Source organism: Poecilia reticulata, linkage group LG15 (genome assembly GCF_000633615.1).
Source record: "Poecilia reticulata strain Guanapo linkage group LG15, Guppy_female_1.0+MT, whole genome shotgun sequence".
In the NCBI taxonomy this organism is placed as follows: domain Eukaryota; kingdom Metazoa; phylum Chordata; class Actinopteri; order Cyprinodontiformes; family Poeciliidae; genus Poecilia; species Poecilia reticulata.
The window spans coordinates 22,792,913-22,810,253 of NC_024345.1; the positions used below are offsets into that span (position 1 = coordinate 22,792,913).

General features: G+C 37.5%; 1 protein-coding gene across 1 annotated transcript in view; it reads right to left on the reverse strand.

The window, feature by feature from the left end:
• Window positions 1-6: 6 nt before the first annotated feature.
• rmdn2 (regulator of microtubule dynamics 2) overlaps window positions 7-17,341 on the reverse strand; it is a 35,004-nt gene continuing 17,669 nt past the window's right edge. The window contains exons 7-12 of the mRNA XM_008430002.2: window positions 7,740-7,815; window positions 7,073-7,150; window positions 4,617-4,715; window positions 1,627-1,680; window positions 1,464-1,544; window positions 7-94 (exon numbers count right to left, since the gene is read on the reverse strand). Coding sequence (XP_008428224.1) covers window positions 47-94; window positions 1,464-1,544; window positions 1,627-1,680; window positions 4,617-4,715; window positions 7,073-7,150; window positions 7,740-7,815 — 436 coding nt within the window. The 3' untranslated portion in view covers window positions 7-46. The remainder of the gene's footprint in view (window positions 95-1,463; window positions 1,545-1,626; window positions 1,681-4,616; window positions 4,716-7,072; window positions 7,151-7,739; window positions 7,816-17,341) is intronic.

A 17,341-nucleotide genomic window follows, 5' to 3' on the forward strand; every position in this document is an offset into this window, starting at 1 on the left:
ATATAATTATAAATAACTTCAGAATGGTTCCTTAGCGTTTTCACACTCAGACTGTAGGGAAGAGTAAATCCAGCTCCTTCTGTGCTTCTTCATCCTGCACAAAGGAAAACATTTTAAAGTCATTGTTGGCTAATTTTGAACTTTTCTGCCACTAACTGAAGCAAATGGTGGCTTTTTCATACTTTTTTCCATTCTGTTTCCTGTGGTTTTTATTGGGAGTGGTGCATTATTGTAAAGTGAAAGTAGAAATGTGTGTAAAACTTTGTCAATTTTCTGCTAATGTTGAAAAAAAAAAATATCGCTGTTGTGGTTTTTTCCCCCCAATAAATAACACAATTAAAATCACTAAGAATAAATTTGTTCAGGAGATAAGTCATTAAAAAAACAGCAGCATCATCCTCAACCACTTCCTGTTGTCGTCTTTTTTGTCGTCTCCGGCAGTAGTAACGTCCAGTTCTTGATTATGTGACTCGTGTGATGTGAAAAAAGTGTTTCCATTGTAGTTTTGTAAAATAGACCAATTTAGATGCAGCCAAAAACCCACCTCATTTAAGTGCTAAAGCTTTTTAACACAAATTTTTAAATTTTTTTTAACTGCCGTATTTCCATTAAGCAAGTTTATTTTGAAAACGTCAAATTGCGCATGGAAATGCAGGTAGTCTCAGCGAATAGTTCCTCTTCTTCTTCTTGGTGTTCAATCATCATAATGGAGCATTAGCGCCACCAACTGGTAAGAAGGACAAATGTCACCAAAAACCCCTGAGCAACCCTGAGCACTCAGCCTTTAAAATAAATCATAAAATTTAGTTTTGGCTGTTATTTGATAGAACATAAAACAAAATAAGACACAAAAAGACAAATTTACCCTCAATTTAGATTGGATTAAGAAAAGCGAATCATGATGACGAAACTATAAAACTAAATTGCCAGTAAAGCTGCAACTAACAATTATTTTACTTACTGATTAATCTATTGATTAATCAATTAAACTGATAAAAAAACAGGCACATTCTGTAGGTTTTTCAAATAACTCTGTTTTCTACAATATTAGAAGTAAATATATTTTTGGATAAACCACTTAATAATTGGACAGAAAAGGATTTTTTTACAGAACTAAAAGTTGAGTTCTGGGTGAAACATATTTACAGACGAATAAGTCTTTATCTTAAATGCAAAACGTCTATTTTTTTTTAACATTTTTGGATTAATTACTGCTCTGTGGTGAATTCATGGAAAGATAAATGGAGGACAATCCTGGAGGAAAGCGTCTGATAGGCTAGAATGGCCTAGACAAAGTCCAGACTGAAATGATTGATTTTCAATGTGACTGTGATTGAGGGATGAGCAGAAATTTCAATTCTTTGTATTTCACAGCTTTGCACCACATTCTGTTGGTTTATGGCACAAAATCAAATTAAAACAGAAAAATTTTGGGTTTAAAATAAAACAAAAGTGAAGTGAACCTCTTTGGAGACGGTGTTCATGGTAGATGCAGCTTCACACATCTTCCTGGCCTTCTCGCTCTGCCCCAAAGCTTTATAACACTGCCACAAAAACAAAACAAAACAGTACAGTTAAGATAAATCCAGTTTACAGCCAACAGAATCACCAGAAAGCATCACTGACCTTCGCCAGGAACACATAGTTCAGCTTCGAGTACGCAGGATGAATCTCTTCAACCTGCGTTTGTAGAAAAAAACAGAAAGCTGGTTCATTTCTGAGCTGCAACGCCAGACTCATCTCAGAATAAAACAGATAAAAAAAACAGGTTGAGTTCAGAAGAATAGAAATATTCCTGATTGTTCCACAGAGTGAAAGATATAACAGCAGCAAAGAGGCACAAAAAAGGTAAAAAAGTGATAAAAAAAACTGAATTAAAAGTAACTTTTCAGAAAAGACATAGGAGCTTTTTTTTTAAGTCAACAATTCCTTAATGTTGATGAAAAATTTCTATTGGCAGATAAATTAATATATTATATGGGGAAAATGTTTTGTTAAAAGTGAAATAATCTGCCAGTGGAACTAGAGCTTGGTTGCTAGGTAACAGGCTGGGCTTGGCTGCCGTTGCTAGGTAACGATTGTGAAAAAAGTGAAATAATCTTCCAATGGAACTCGTACTTTTTCATCAATCTTAATGAAATATTGACTTAAAACAAGCTAATGTATTTTACTAAAAAGTTACTTTTAAGTTAGTTTGTCTTATTTCAAGTTTACTAAGAAACTAGACCAAAAATACTTTGGCAGATTTTTTGCAGTGTAGAATGAAAAAAAAGAAAAAGGTTCAATATTGAACAGTAAAAAGAAAACACAAACTTTTATAAAAAAAAAAAAGAAAGAGATTTTTTGTAATTGGTGTGGTTCCATTAAGCAAATTTATTTTCGTAATTCCAATTTGCGCAGTTTTAAGGTTAATAGTAGACGCGCAGCTAGCGACGGTTTGGAGGAAGGACCTGCCGTAACGATGCTTTGCGCTTTTAGGATGCAGCAGTCAGACATAACAGGGGTAACCGGTAAGAAACAATCTGATGTGATTTGTTTTTTTAACGTCAAAAGAATACCGTGATTGGTCAGGTGCAATTATGGTAACCATGGCAACCCGCCCCACCTTCACTCCACACGCAGCAGCTCTTAAATTGTGGCTGATTTATGGGGAGTCTGAGTTGGTGCTGGGTTTTTTTCCTCCAGCTGCTCAGCAGCAGACCTGCTGTAAGGTTTTCGCCGACGAGTCGCAGCACGACTCATTTAAAGCCGAGCTAATGAGAAGAGGCATGCAGAGGAATATTGGCCAGGAGCAAAAGTATTTTCTCTGCTGTATAAACAGTTGAAATGTGGGAACGCAGATAAGACTGCTCTGAAAAAACACAGATTAAAAAAACAGAAAAAGAAAAAAGGAGCGCAGGAGCCGACCTGGAGGCAAAATTTCTACTGCGGCACAAAATAAACTCGATTCTGGTTGATTGTGAGAGCAAAAACTAACAAAACTATATAAAAACTCAACTTTCTGTGTTATTTAAGAGTATTTCTTAATTCATTTCAACCACTTATGATTAACCCACATTTTGTTTCGACATCAAGACAGTAAAAGTTAATCCAACAGGTTGTTTATTTAAAAATATACCACTATCAATATCAATATCTATATATAATCCTATATCAATAATGGGTTTCAAGCAGTTTCCTGTGAATTTAATGTAATGTTTAGCTCCATTTTAAGGAATCTGCACCAACAAAAGGTGGATTGGTAACACTTTATGTGAAGGGGGTGAATAAGACTGTCATGACACTGTAATAAACATGTCATAACATGTCATGAACATGAATAAGCCTTCATGAATATTTATGACCTTTGTCATAAAGCGTCATTCGGTAAATTATGACACTTTTAATACAAAGTTGACATTATTCAAAATGTCTTTGTTAAACTTGACATTTACCAATAAATCATTACTGATTAAACTTTACCTTTAATAACATAAAGTTACCTACATTTTAAAGTGCAATCAGTAATACTTTTATAACAAATTTATATCAGTAATAATTTCTTAGTTAATGTCAAGCTGTCATACCAGACATTTTGAATAATGTAAACTTTGTATTAAAAGTGTCATAATTTACCGAATGACACTTTATGACAACAGTCATAAATATTCATGAAGGCTTATTCATGTTCATGACATGTTATGACATGTTTATAACAGTGTCATGACAGTCTTATTCACCCCCCTTCAAATAAAGTGTTACATGTGGATTTTATCACCTTATTTAGTATTTAGACCCTCAAACAGACTCTCTTGCATAATTAATTGTTAATTTTCACTCTTCGGCGTCACTTTGTTAAAAACATCTGGGTTTGTAAACATTTCCACATAAAATTCAAGCATTTTAAGCATCTTCACGGTAAGTTTTCAAACTTTCCCAGCATCACTTTGGAGATAAAAACATACAAATGAACTGAAAAAAAGACAGTTTCAATTCACTTTTACATATTATTTATTATGGTTATTAATAATGTTTTGTGATGGTATTTTACTTTCTACAGCAGGAATAAAGTAAAATAAAATGGAACTAAATTTTATGTTTTTTATTCTCACACTGATGGATCCAAGAGCAAAGAAATCCATCAATTTCAATAAAGTTTAACGTATAAAACGTAAGTTAATCTTTATTTCATTTCCACAGATCAGTAAGTCACAGTTATTAGGAATAATAATTTAAACAATTCAAACAAATTGTGTTAAAGTAAAAAACCTTTAAATGTAAAGCACAATATAGCATCTTTACAAACTTCTGAATTTGAAGAAAGAAAAAAAAAATCTCACTTCTGACAAGGAAATAGAAATAATTTTATATATTCTCACTAATCTAAAACAATAAAAAAATTTTTATCTGATTTAATTTCAAACATAAAAAAATAAATTTTTATCATCTTTAAAAATCTGGTGCCCACATTTAAGCTTTTCATCAAACGTTAGATTTTACTACTAATTATTGTCTATAAATTACTTTCAAGGACTTTTTACAGAAATCAAGAACTTTCCAAACCTTAAAAACACCGAAATGAAATTTTCCAGGATAACAACATGGATGAAAACGCGGCTGTTTTTAAAACAGCGTACCTTCAGGAAATTCTTCAGTGCGTCTTCGACTGTGGCGCTCGGAGGTTCTCCAAACAGCGTTGCAGCAACTTTCCTCTCAATCCACGACAACTGAGCAACCTGGAAAATAACCAAATAACCAGGCTTAAAACAGGAAAACGACAGACAAAAAATTTAAAGAATAAAAGAAAGATACAGAGGAATTTATAACGACTGGCAACAATTTCATTAAAATCATTAAAATCCACATTATTCCTCATCGGCGCCATCCAGCCAATAAGAGCCAAGGTAAATTAAACGGTGTTCCTGGATTGGCTGGTTTGCAAATCATCATTTTAGTTTTCAAAGCTGCATTTTAGTTAGAATATTTAAGAAAAATCCTCAAATTTTCCACAAATAATTCACAGTCACATTAAGCCTAATCATCATGTTTTCTTGTCTTTCCCATTATGAAGAGTGGCTAAGAGAAAAGAGCCTCTGCGTCGCATCATATTCAACCCCCAACATGATGCAGTCATGAATAATTAAACGTTTCTATGCGCTGATAAATTAAATTTTCAACATGAAAACAGAAATAATTTGGGATATTCTAGCTAACCTAAAACAAGAAAAGTTTAATCTAATCTAACTTTTTACTAGGTGTATAAAAATATCTGGTTTCCACTGTAAATAATGTTTTTAAATTTAATCAAACGTTGGTTTGAATATCAAGCTTTTTTAAGGACTTCAAAATAAAAGCATGGATAGTGCTTCTTTTTTTTATAAAACAGCATTATATAAAAGTTTATATTTTTCACAAAGAGTAAAAATATCCCAGTGTTTTTACTGGGAAAAAAAGATTAATTTATTTTCCTACTCATTGCAGGAATCAAAGTCATTTATAAGGTTTAAATCGACCAATAATTTTATATTTCAATTAAAATTTAGTTCAAAATTTTTGTTTTTATTTTTTTTTAACACCAAATTAACACGTTGCATGAAAACAAAATCTGAAAATGCACCAATGGACCCCGTAATCAGATCCAACGTCTAAATATAGCAGCAGCGATGACTCAGAGTAAAGACATAGCGTGATGGCCATAAAAACAGCCTTTATCTGAATCAAAAACAAACGGCAGAACGGAAAGAACACGAGCCGAACAGAAACAGGACGGAGCTGCCACTGCGCTGCAATCTGATTTAAAGCCAACAATGGCTGCTGTCAACCGTCCAGAGAGCGCCCTGCCAGAATCACACAGGCAGAAAAAAAAACACACTGAACTCCACATACACTACGGAAAGCCGTCACTGTCAATAATTAGACCTACATTAACGGCTTGTTCTAAACTGGTTTTTATTATAAACTCAACAGTCACCAAATGGAAAAGATCAGTATCTACTGTCATGCCCAAAAAGCTGCTTTCCAACGATGACTAGCACTAGGTTTAGCTGTCAAGTTGTCAACATAACGCCCGAAATCTTAAATATTCACCTGATATATAAAAGAAATGGGATGCAGTGCTTTGGTACTAATTATCAAAACTACAACTATATAATAAGGTCAGGAAAAAGCTTTAATTAAGAAAAAGAGCAAAGAAAAAGGAAGTAGGTTAGTTATGCTAGCTTGTCTATGACAACTTTGACATGTAGATGTACTGAAAATTCAATGTGTTTCGGTTCATTTAAATAATAAAAAAAGGCGACCTAAACACCAACTCTGACAGATCATCAGCAGGTGTTTAAATTAACTAATAAACCACTGCTGTATTAGATTAGCTGATAGCAGCGGTAGCTAATCTACCACAGCAATTACTTATTAATAAATGCAAAATAAGCATCTGATATGCAAGTAAAAGATCGTCTTTCTGCCAACCAGCGCCGTGTGGAGGCGCAAATTTCCACATGTAAACAACATGCAACGTGTCCATAGATTTAGTATAATCTGTAACTTGCTGAGATGCATTCATGAAAAAAATTAGCTCAAACACAAAGACTAAACTCCTGGCCTCACATCGTAACCATGGTAACAAAAATCATCCAACTAGGAAGCTTGATCTTCGAACGTTTACAAAGTAAACTTGCCACCTCCTATAAATCTTAATTTTTATAAATTCAAGATCTTATAATTTTTCAATGATGAAACCATTAAATAACATTTAGCAGCTTTCACATTCAGCATTCACAAACAAATGTTAAAATTGTAAGTCTGCTCTGTCTTAAAATGTTAGCATCTGTGCTAGTTCACTTATGCTCGAAATATGACCCTCATTAAGTGACGTTTTAAGATCTGATTACTTAATTGGGATTTAACAGAAGTGCAAAATTATTTTAGATATTCATTTTAATTGTATTTTCTGTTGTTGTGTGTTTACGTACTGTCAACAATGTCCTCCTGTAACATTTTTACATTTTCTGCGATCAGACTCAGAACATGTCATTATTGACACTAACGGCTTGCCGTACTCTCTGAGGTCAGACAGGAGGGAAAGGTCACGTACAGCGTAGCACCAGCGACCCAGCAGGTAGTAGGATAGGGGGTCCTGCGGCTTCAACTCGATGGCTTTATCCAGGTGATCCTGGGACAGAAGCAGAGAAACAAGAGGATTTAACGCCGACTCATGGTTCAGCAGAGACGGATTTTAATGCTGATTCGTGGTACGGCCGCTGTTTTCACCGCCTTCTGTCCCGCTTCACCAACCCACAAGTATTTCACAAACACCTCTCACACACGCAAACCTGCCACACACTCCCCCCGCTGTCACTGACCCTCCCCTTCTTTTCATTTCTGCCCTCTTCAGCTCTCTTTCTCTCTCTCTCTCTCTCTCTCTCTCTTTCTCTCTCTCTCTCTCTCTCTCTCTCTCTCTTTTTCTCTGTCTCATTCACCTGTCAAAGCTCTGAAGGTACACAGTGTTTGTGAAAACTGCTGAGAAGAGATAAAATGCTACGTGCCGTTGTTCCATGCTCCGGTTATGTAAGCGCATGAGTGGAACCTGAACCTCCAGAGCCACATAAAGACAGTTACAAAGTCGGCCTTCTATCACCAGAAGAACATTTCCAGGATTAAACAACTAATTTCCCGGAAAGATCTAAAGTAACTCAACACCTTCAGAAATTTGATTGCAAAATGTGAAAATGCCGGAACAGTTTTAGATCTGTGTAGCTCACCTTAAAGATGTAACCGTTCTTTATCTTGTTTTGTATCGAGTCGTATTCTGCCATGATTCCACACATGATGGCGTACCTGTGAAGACAAAATAAAACTCAGAAATCAGTTTTTGTTTAAGCAGCTTTTCATGCTAAATAAAGTGTTTAAAAAAAAGAAGAAATATGCCGAGCAGAAAGGAAACAATGTTGCAAAAAACCTGCAAAATTTGACTGCTTTCAAGCTTAGCTGATCAAACTTTTATTAATAAAGATTATGGTTGTTTTTAAGGCCTAACGTGGAAATTCAGGCTTCTTTCTACAGAATAAAATACACAAAAATGTAAGGCGAATATTTGTGGGTGAAAATTTTTACAAGTGAATTTTTGCAGGCCAATTTTTGCAGGTAAATTCATCCATCCATCCATTTTCTTACACCCTTGTCCCTCAGTGGGGTCGGGAGGGTTGCTGGTGCCTCTCCTGCTAACGTTCCGGGCGAGAGGCGGGGTCACCTGGACAGGTCACCAGTCTGTCGCAGGGCAACACAGAGACACACAGGACACACAACCATGCACACACACACTCACACCTAAGGGCAATTTGGAGAGGCCAATTAACCTGACAGTCATGTTTTTGGACTGTGGGAGGAAACCGGAGTACCTGGTGAAAACCCACCATGCACAGCGAGAACATGCAAACTCCATGCAGAAAGACCAGGAATCGAACCCAGAACCTTCTTGCTGCAAGGCAGCAGCTCTACCAACTGCACCACTGTGCAGCCTGAAGGTAAATTTTTATAGGCAAATTCCTTAAGGTGAAAAACAGAACGCCAAGGTTAAAAATTCCTTGCCTAAAAACATCAGACTAATTATGCTCTCTTTCTTCCATACTGTGTGCCAAAAGGTTGCAAACACTGAAGATGTTGCACTGCTTTGCAAATTCTCCCTAAATGTCTTAAACTTCATTTTGTTTCAGTAAAACATTAAAGCTTCTCCTGCTCTGCTAGGAAACACGATCTCTCAAGACTTTTAACCCCAGACAGACGGATAAAAATTAAAAAACAACATGTTCAAGTCAAGTGGAGGGGAACCAGCATGAAATAATTAAACACCAGAGAAACAATCATTAATGGAAAATCAACACTGATAAGACAAATACTACCTCAAATTACCCTGAAAGGCAAACACCAGAAGAAGAACCGTGGGCTACTGTGACTAAAGAGCCTGGTGTTTATTTAGCGAAGGCAGCGCGGGACGAGCCCACACAGCCAGTGGCTGGCGCTGCTCTGCGCGGGTTTCCAGCTGAGATGCTATCTGTCACCAGCAGCTCCAATGAAAACAGGCAGCTGGATGCAAAGGCTTTGAACAGATCCATCAGCTCTGATTAAAGATCTGCTGAAAGCCACAGTGGTTGGCTTATTATTCGCCTCCGTGTGTTAATCCTAGATTCAACTTTTTTTTTTTTCATGCAAGTAGCTGAAAGTCCCTCAAAGAGTTTAGCAACGTAGTCATCAGATCTTCTCAACTTTAGCTAGAGAGAACATTGCACTGCAAAAACATAAAATTATACCAAGTACATTTGGTCGAGTTTCTAGAGAAAATATCTTAGGACACTTGAAAAAGGACAAAAATAACTTAAACATAACTTTTCAGTAAAATATAGACACTTGTCTTAAGTCACAAACAAGTTCTAGTTCTTTGTCAGATTATTTCACTATCAACTGGCCCTGTGATGTTACCTAGCAACGCCAGCCATGCCCGGCCCGTCGCCTAGCAACCCAGTTCTATTTCCACTGGCAGTTTATTCGGAACAAAACATTTTTCCCATGTTATGAGGAAAATTGTGCCAATGGAACTAGTATTTTTAAATCAATATTAAGGAATTATTTATTTAAAACAGTGGTTCTTAACCTGGGTTCAATCGAACCCCAGGGGTTCGGTGAGTCGGTCTCAGGGGTTTGGCGGAGCCTCTGCTGCGGAGGTAAAGACTCACTTGTGTAAAGTCGTGAYGACGCCCCGCTTTGCCATTACTTGCTGTAGAGGATCACGTTACATTGCTTAGCCAATCAGAGGATCACGTTACATTGCTTAGCCAATCAGAGGATCACGTTACATTGCTTAGCCAATCAGAGGNCAGAGGATCACGTTACATTGCTTAGCCAATCAGAGGATCACGTTACATTGCTTAGCCAATCAGAGGATCACGTTACATTGCTTAACCAATTAGAGCTGCGGAGGAGCACTGATTGAAGGAGCTCCTCTCTCAGCATGGATTTGAACTTGTGTCTTTAATTACTTCAGCAAAACTCACCGTTTTTACCAAATCCTATAGTCTAAATCTGCTCCTTAGTCGCATCTTTTCGGGGTTGCTACTGCCTCTAGTGGTGTGGGGGTGGTAACACTGCAAATAATAACTTTACTAAATCAGAATACCGCAAAGTACTCTGTGTGTTTCCGGGGGGTAGGAATGAGAAGGGTTCGGTGAATGCGCATATGAAACTGGGGGAGTTAGGTACCTCAAAAAAGGTTAAGAACCACTGATTTAAAATAAGCTCCTGTTTCTTGCCGAAAAGTTACTTATGATCAGAGGTGGTAGAGAACCCAAAAACTGTACTCAAGAGTAGCACTAAATCACGATGTTTTTACTCAAGTAAACGAGGCTTAATATTGCAGAATTAAACAAATTTACACAAAAATGTCAAAACTTAGCACCTTTAAAGACCAATTAAGACAGATTATCTGCAAAACAGCTGATTTGAGGTTTAGTTACTCTTAAAGATGGAGTACGTATTTTTTACAGAAATATGGTTTTTTTAAAAATAATTGTTAAAACTGCCATCATGTTGTGTCAAAATGAGACAAATAATCTGTGAAAAGCTCAATCTCTTCCACCTCATCCCTGAGCTCCTCTTGCCGTCTGAATAAATGCACCAAGAAAGACCAATTAGAGCCAGGAGGAGGGGCTTAGTGCCGTCAATCAACTCATGTACTTGCTGCACCGACATACCAGAGACGAACAGTAACCATCACTGGGATCAGGGATCGTAAAGACAACCAGGAGACGTTGGCAGACATCCTGGCCACCACAGGCTGGTGTTGACTGCGAAAACGTTCGCCATCAAGGGTCAGAGAGCACCTGCACTGTAAAACATCTGAGCCACATTTAGCCATGTCTACTATCTTCTAATGACCGAGTTAAAAAACTATTTTCTTGTTGACTTAAACAGCATTTTCAAGGCAGCAGGTGGACTTTCATTTTCAACTTCAACAAGCTTAAAATGTTTTACAGTGCATGCAGAAGCAGCTGAGCCACGGTTTTAACATGAATACTTGATTGTTCAAAGGACTGCTCTTATGCAATGCTACTTCATTTCAGAGGCACAGAGCAGGGAAGAGGAAGAGGTAGGATGTAGAGGTGTGTCTGGCCTCAGGGCCCCAACTGTTGAAGCTAACCCGCTCCTGTAAACTGAGAGCCGAAACACTATCCTGCCTAATAAGAAAAGGAAAGTATCAAAAAGGGAGGAGAGAAGTCGCAATAAATGACAGGGGAAGAAGAGGCGACGAAAGAGCGCTTTATTGCGTAAAGTTGGTGCACATGTTCCAATAACATCTCCACGAAATCCCCTAATCTACCGGGCAAAAACAAAGAGCCCAAAGAGACAGGTGCTTGGCGGAAACAGCAGATAGATTTCAGCCTTCAGATCCAAACACGAACAGCCAAACGCAGAGAGTTGCCAGACGGGACTCCAGGCTAAAACTTGTACAGAAACAGGGCGAGGAACTGCCAAATGTTTCAAGACAGTGTGCAGTTTGCAGACACAATTGGCTCAGGACAAAAACAAAGTGATTCTGTTTTCTCTACCGTCTCAGAGGATTGCTGGGAGTGAAGTCTGCAAGTTTTTGCACCAAAATGAGTGAAAAACTGTGAAATGAAGCAAAATATGCATTTTATTGTGTGCATTGTTAGTTTGCTACAATTGTGCAAGCAAGAAACAGGCATTTCTGCAAAGTTTGGCTATAAATATGAGGAAAGCATCCACTAAAATGTTTCCAGTGCACTGAAAAATCACAAATTCTTACCATTTTAGTTTCCAAAGTAAATACTTTAGTACAATTGAAATAAGACAAAACTTTAACTTAAGAAAATATTAAAGAGCTTGTTTTAAGTAAATCATTTCTTAATATTGTTAAGAAGTTCAAGTTCCACTGGCAGATCATTTCCAATGCTATAAGTGAAATAATCTGCTAGTGAAACCGAAAAGTTACTTTTGTCTTCAGTAGAAACTAGACCAAAAATACTTGGTAATATTTTGTGTTTTTGCAGTGTGAATAAAAGCGAGTGTAAAAAGGTGCAGACCATAAAGAGCAGAACCTGAGACGACCCACTGATCATGCCAAACCCGTTTCTTCCATTAAAGCACCAACAAAAGAGCTCACAAGTCTCTCTCTTTTTTTTCAAAAGAACATCTGAGCTTCATCGGCAAGATAAGACGCAGGAGCGGTGCGGAGCCAGAACAGCAGCACCTTTCATAGCTGCTGCTGCTGCACTCGGATCATCAAAGCAGGTTTGCTCAGCTAGCCTTCCTCACCCAGCCTATTAAGCTGTCACTCACTCCCTCTCTGTGTGCATTCATTAACATCTAAACGTCATTTTTATGTGATTGGCTTTACAGAACAGGTTAACATCCTCCCAATCCTTTAGCGATGTTTCATTTCAACTGCGTGGTAATGCAGAGTTTAAACGGCATGCATTTTGCAAAAATTCACGTTTTGCCAGTTTTTATATTTCCATTTGGGTAACTTTCTACTGCTTCTAAAAACAACCCGGTTGCTTAAAAATAAATAAATAAATAAATAAATAAATAAATAAATAAATAAATAAATAAATAAATAAACAAACAACCAGCTGCTTTTGGAAATAAATTAATAAATGTCTTGGCGTCTGGAAAATGAGCAGTTTCAAAAACCTTTGGAATGTAACATCAAAAATCAGCATTACCATTACCAAGCAACCCCAGCAGAGTTCCGCTCGTAACCTAGCAACCCCAGCAGAGTTCCGCTCGTAACCTAGCAATCCCAGCAGAGTTCTGCCTGTTACTTAGCAACCCCAGCAGAGTTCCGCTCGTAACCTAGCAACCCCAGCAGAGTTCCGCCTGTTACTTAGCAACCCCAGCAGAGTTCCGCTCGTAACCTAGCAACCCCAGCAGAGTTCCGCCTGTTTCCTAGCAACCCCACCAGAGTTCTGCTCGTAACCTAGCAACCCCAGAAAAGCCTGGCCAGTTATCTACACTGCATATACAAAATTTTACTTTTAACTTTAAAACATCTTAATCCACTTGTTATTAAACAGAAGTAACTTGCAAGTAACTTTTCAATAAGATATTGAGTAAGATACGAGTTAATAATTCCTTAATATTGATTTAAAAAAGTACTACGTAGTAATAATCTGCCAGTGGAACTAGTCTGTTTTCATCAATATTAATGACTAAGTAACCAAAAACAAGCTCCTATATTTTGCTGAAAAGTTATTTGCAAGTCAGTTTTGCCTTATTTCAAGTGTATTGAGATATTTACACTAGAAACTAAAAAATTTAGGTAAGTTTTTGAGTTTTTGTAGTGTAGCAACCCAAGCTATGCTGTAGCACCGGGGTGGGCAATTCCAGGTCTCGAGGGCCGGTCTCCTGCAACTTTTAGATGCGTCTCAACTTCAACACACCTGAGTCAAATAATGACGTTTAGGAGGTGATTCAGCTGTTGGATTCAAGTGTGTTGGACCAGGGAGACATCTAAGAGCTGCAGGACACCGGCTCTCGAGGACCAGGATTGCCCACCCCTGCTCTCGTACATTCAGCTTTTCAGCTGTACAATGGCTGCTGGAAAATACAAGTGCTTTGTTGTTGACTTACCATCCAGAAACCACTTGCTGCATTGTTTTTGATTGTGCAAGAGGATCTACTAATGCTTTTCAAAGATGTATGGTTGTATAACTGCGCATCCGTTTGCAGCCATTTCTAGGTATGAGTGTAAACGTTGAAACGCTGAGTTGGGGGGTGTGGTCAGCAGCAAGTTATTTGGATTTAAAGTGAGAGAGTCCCTAAAACAACCCAATCTGAAACTGTACAAACTAAAATCTGAACATGTTTTGTATAGACCAGTGGTGCCCAAAATGGGTCCTGGAGGGTCGGCATCCTGCATGTTTTCTCCCTGGTTTAAAGCACCTGGATCAAATGTTGGCTCGTTAGATGGCCTACGAAGAACAATGACGAGCTAAAAAGGTTGTTACTACCATCAGGGAGGGAACTAAAACTTGCAGGATGCCGGGCCTCCAGGACCCACTTTGGGCACCCCTGGTATAGACCATAGTCCTCCTGTTCAAGGGAGCATATTAGGTGACCTTTAATCCCTCATCGTGCTTTTGGGCGAAGAGGGTAAAACCCCAGCTTGGTAAGTAGTTTCAGTGGTGGAGCAGGAAGTGAGTTGCGCTGCATCTAAACAGCAGCTGCCAAAGTGACAAGATGAACAGCATTCATAGAAAAAGAAAAAAACGGTGACAAGTTTTCTCACGGCATCTGTGCTCTAAGTAAACAGTTACCTGCAACATAAACTTCCTTTCAACACCTGGCAGCGCTCCATCAGTCCCACCCTCCTCCCCTCTCAGAGCAGCTCTACCTAATTTGACCTGCTCATTCAAGTCGGACTCTTTTACTGCTTCAATTCAGAATCTCACTAATCCCATTAGCAAAAATTAGATTACCCATTAAGCCGTTTCGCTTTATTAGCTAAACAAACGAGGCTTTGTGTTTCGGTTGACATCGCGAGCCGAGGCCAGTTGTTAACTAGTCTACTGAGAGAACAAGGCTTCAGTCTTACAGACAAAGAAACGTCTGCAAAAACCAAACGAACCTGCATGAACTCAGCCGCAAAGGAAAATGTGTTAAGAATTTCTGACACTCAGAATGAGGAAGAATTCATGTAATGTAAACAAGCAAATTATAACCAGAAATAGTACAAAGGAGGATCTTCTGGGTAACAAAGCATTCGTTGGAAATACAAAGTACACTGATGCCTTTAAGGCTTGAGGAACAGCATTTAGTAGCAGCAACTCTCGGTGTAATTTCTCTTTGACTTAAGGCGCCACTTTAGAACGTTTTTCTAAAGCAGGAAAGTTTTTGACCATTTCAGGCCTGCGTCGACAAGGAAATGCCGAGTCCTGTTGAGTCCAGTTCATCTGTCTAGAAAGTTTGGTTCGTTTTTCTGGAGGTGTGATTACGCAATCCAACCCCAAAAAAGCGAAATCTGGTCCGCCTACAAACCTCTGAATCTATTGGGTTGATGTGAACCGTGGTGCGGTTTGAGTGCACATGTGAACGCCAAGCGGACCGAACACCGCTCCAAACACAGGAAGTGAACTACAGCGCAGGGCATTCTGGGTAAATGGAACCAAATTGAGCGAGAGAGTTTAGAGCTAGTGGGAGAAATGGCTCATGGTCTTTTTACCAAAGAAAAAAGAGAAATCCTACAAACGTTAAATCTGACTCTACTCCATTTTTGGAGAAGTTGATCTGTGTCTCCTTCAGAGATTTTAATGTTTCATTCAGCGGTTCTTGAAATAAGACAAAACTAACTTTCAATTATTTTTCTGCAAGCTATATAGAGCCTTGTTTGAAGTCAAAAGTGACACTGGCAGATTATTTCACACAAAAAAAGCATTTTCCCATGTAATCTGCCAATGGAACTAGTTCTTTTTAATCAATATTAATGACTTATTGACTTAAAATAAAGTTCAGGAGGGAGATAAAAGGGAAACAGAGGGAACCGCTATGGAAAAAAGTAAAAAAAAAAAAAATTATATATAAATGAAAAATCATAAAAATACGAGAAATACACGTATAGTAAATATAGGAAAAATAAATAATAATGGCATCTAATCAGGTACAGAAGGATGTCTGAGGCAACTTCTCAGATACTAAAACAAGTTTGGTCTGATTTAACTTCAGACAGCCAGAAAAAGCCGTTGAGTCTTTTTATTCAGTTTATGTAACGGGACACATTTCTTCATCTAATCAGCAGTCAAGTTTTGACATGAGCAGATTTTTTTAGATGTGAAACACAAAGGGCCCTGCAAACAGGAGTCTTACCTTCCAGACCTAATTAAAAGGAGACAAGACTCTTTTTTTAAATTTTTTTTTACAACAAGCACATGGCAAAATGTTTAGACTGACTTTACAGATATTTCTGGATAAAAATGACATTTTCTCCCTCGCATCCCAAAGCAGTTCACCTGTGCAGGTGTAAACAGTGAATGAAGGACTACAACTGTAATATCAGACATTAATCACACCAGTTCTTCCAGTATAACTGTCAGTATATGTCAGCGGGGTTAACCCTGGCTCTGTTTACATTCCTGAAACTGGATGTGATTCCATCAGATTGATGTTTGGGAAGTTAGCTGACATTATCTCATAAATATGCTCCACCGGATCACCTGCACTGGCAGTTCATGTTTCTTTATTTACTTATTTCTTCACTACTTGGTTGAAAGAAAAGCTAGAAGACCACCCAGCATCTAACTTGGGACCAGTCCATGTTTACTGGGTGATGTCTTGTTTTGTAAAATGTATTATCTTTGTCATCTACTGTACTTAAGGTTTCTGCTTCACAAACTCGGAGGAACATCTTGTGCTTCAGTTTGGCTCCAAAAGAATCAACAGAATGAAGATGGACAGAACAGGAACAAAAATAAAAATAATAATGGAAAGTTAAGTGGAAGGAAGACGTGTGGTTGAGAAAAAGGTGGATAAGGGATAGCTTAGATTCATTGTGTTTGGCTGCAGTTCTTTACTGATCCCCATAAATTATGGCTGCCAAACTCGTTCTCATTTTGGGCCATAACATCACAAAGGTCCTGAAAACGGCCGGATGCAGCAGAAAGTATTGATAAAACTAAACATGAAGAAACTATTAATCAATGAGCCACTGAAATGTCTGACATTCGTTGTCTTGAAAATATCTTTTAATATTTTTACCCTCTGCCAACCTGACATTTGGAATTTTATTAGATTTAAGCCAAAATCACCAAAAACAGAAGAAATAAACAATCAATACATCAATAAATAAACATGAGTAAAGTTGGGTAGTAACTAGTTACATTTACTCCATTACATTCACTTGAGGAACTTTTTTGAAAAAATATATTTTTACTGCTCTGGACTTTTAATAATTTTATTATGAAGTATTTCTGCTCTTACTTTGGTAAAATTTCTGGATTTTCTACCCACTGAATGAAAAACAAAAGTTTTTTATTGAAAGAAACGGATTTGGAAACATTTTCTTTTGCCTGATTTTGTTATTTTTTGTTACTTAAATAAATTACTGTCATTTTTGTCCAAAATTTCCACTTAACTTTATCTGATGATGTAACTATTAAATATTAAATGATAATTTGATAAGTTACTCAGTATATGAATACCAAATACCTTTTTACTTTTACTTGAGTGAAAATAAGTTGAAGTATTTTTATTCTTATTCGAGTAAATGTTTGTGTTTTCTAACCACCTCCATACATGAGCTTCCTATTTTTAATTAAGTAAGCTAATAAACTCAATTATATTTTAATATGATATGCAC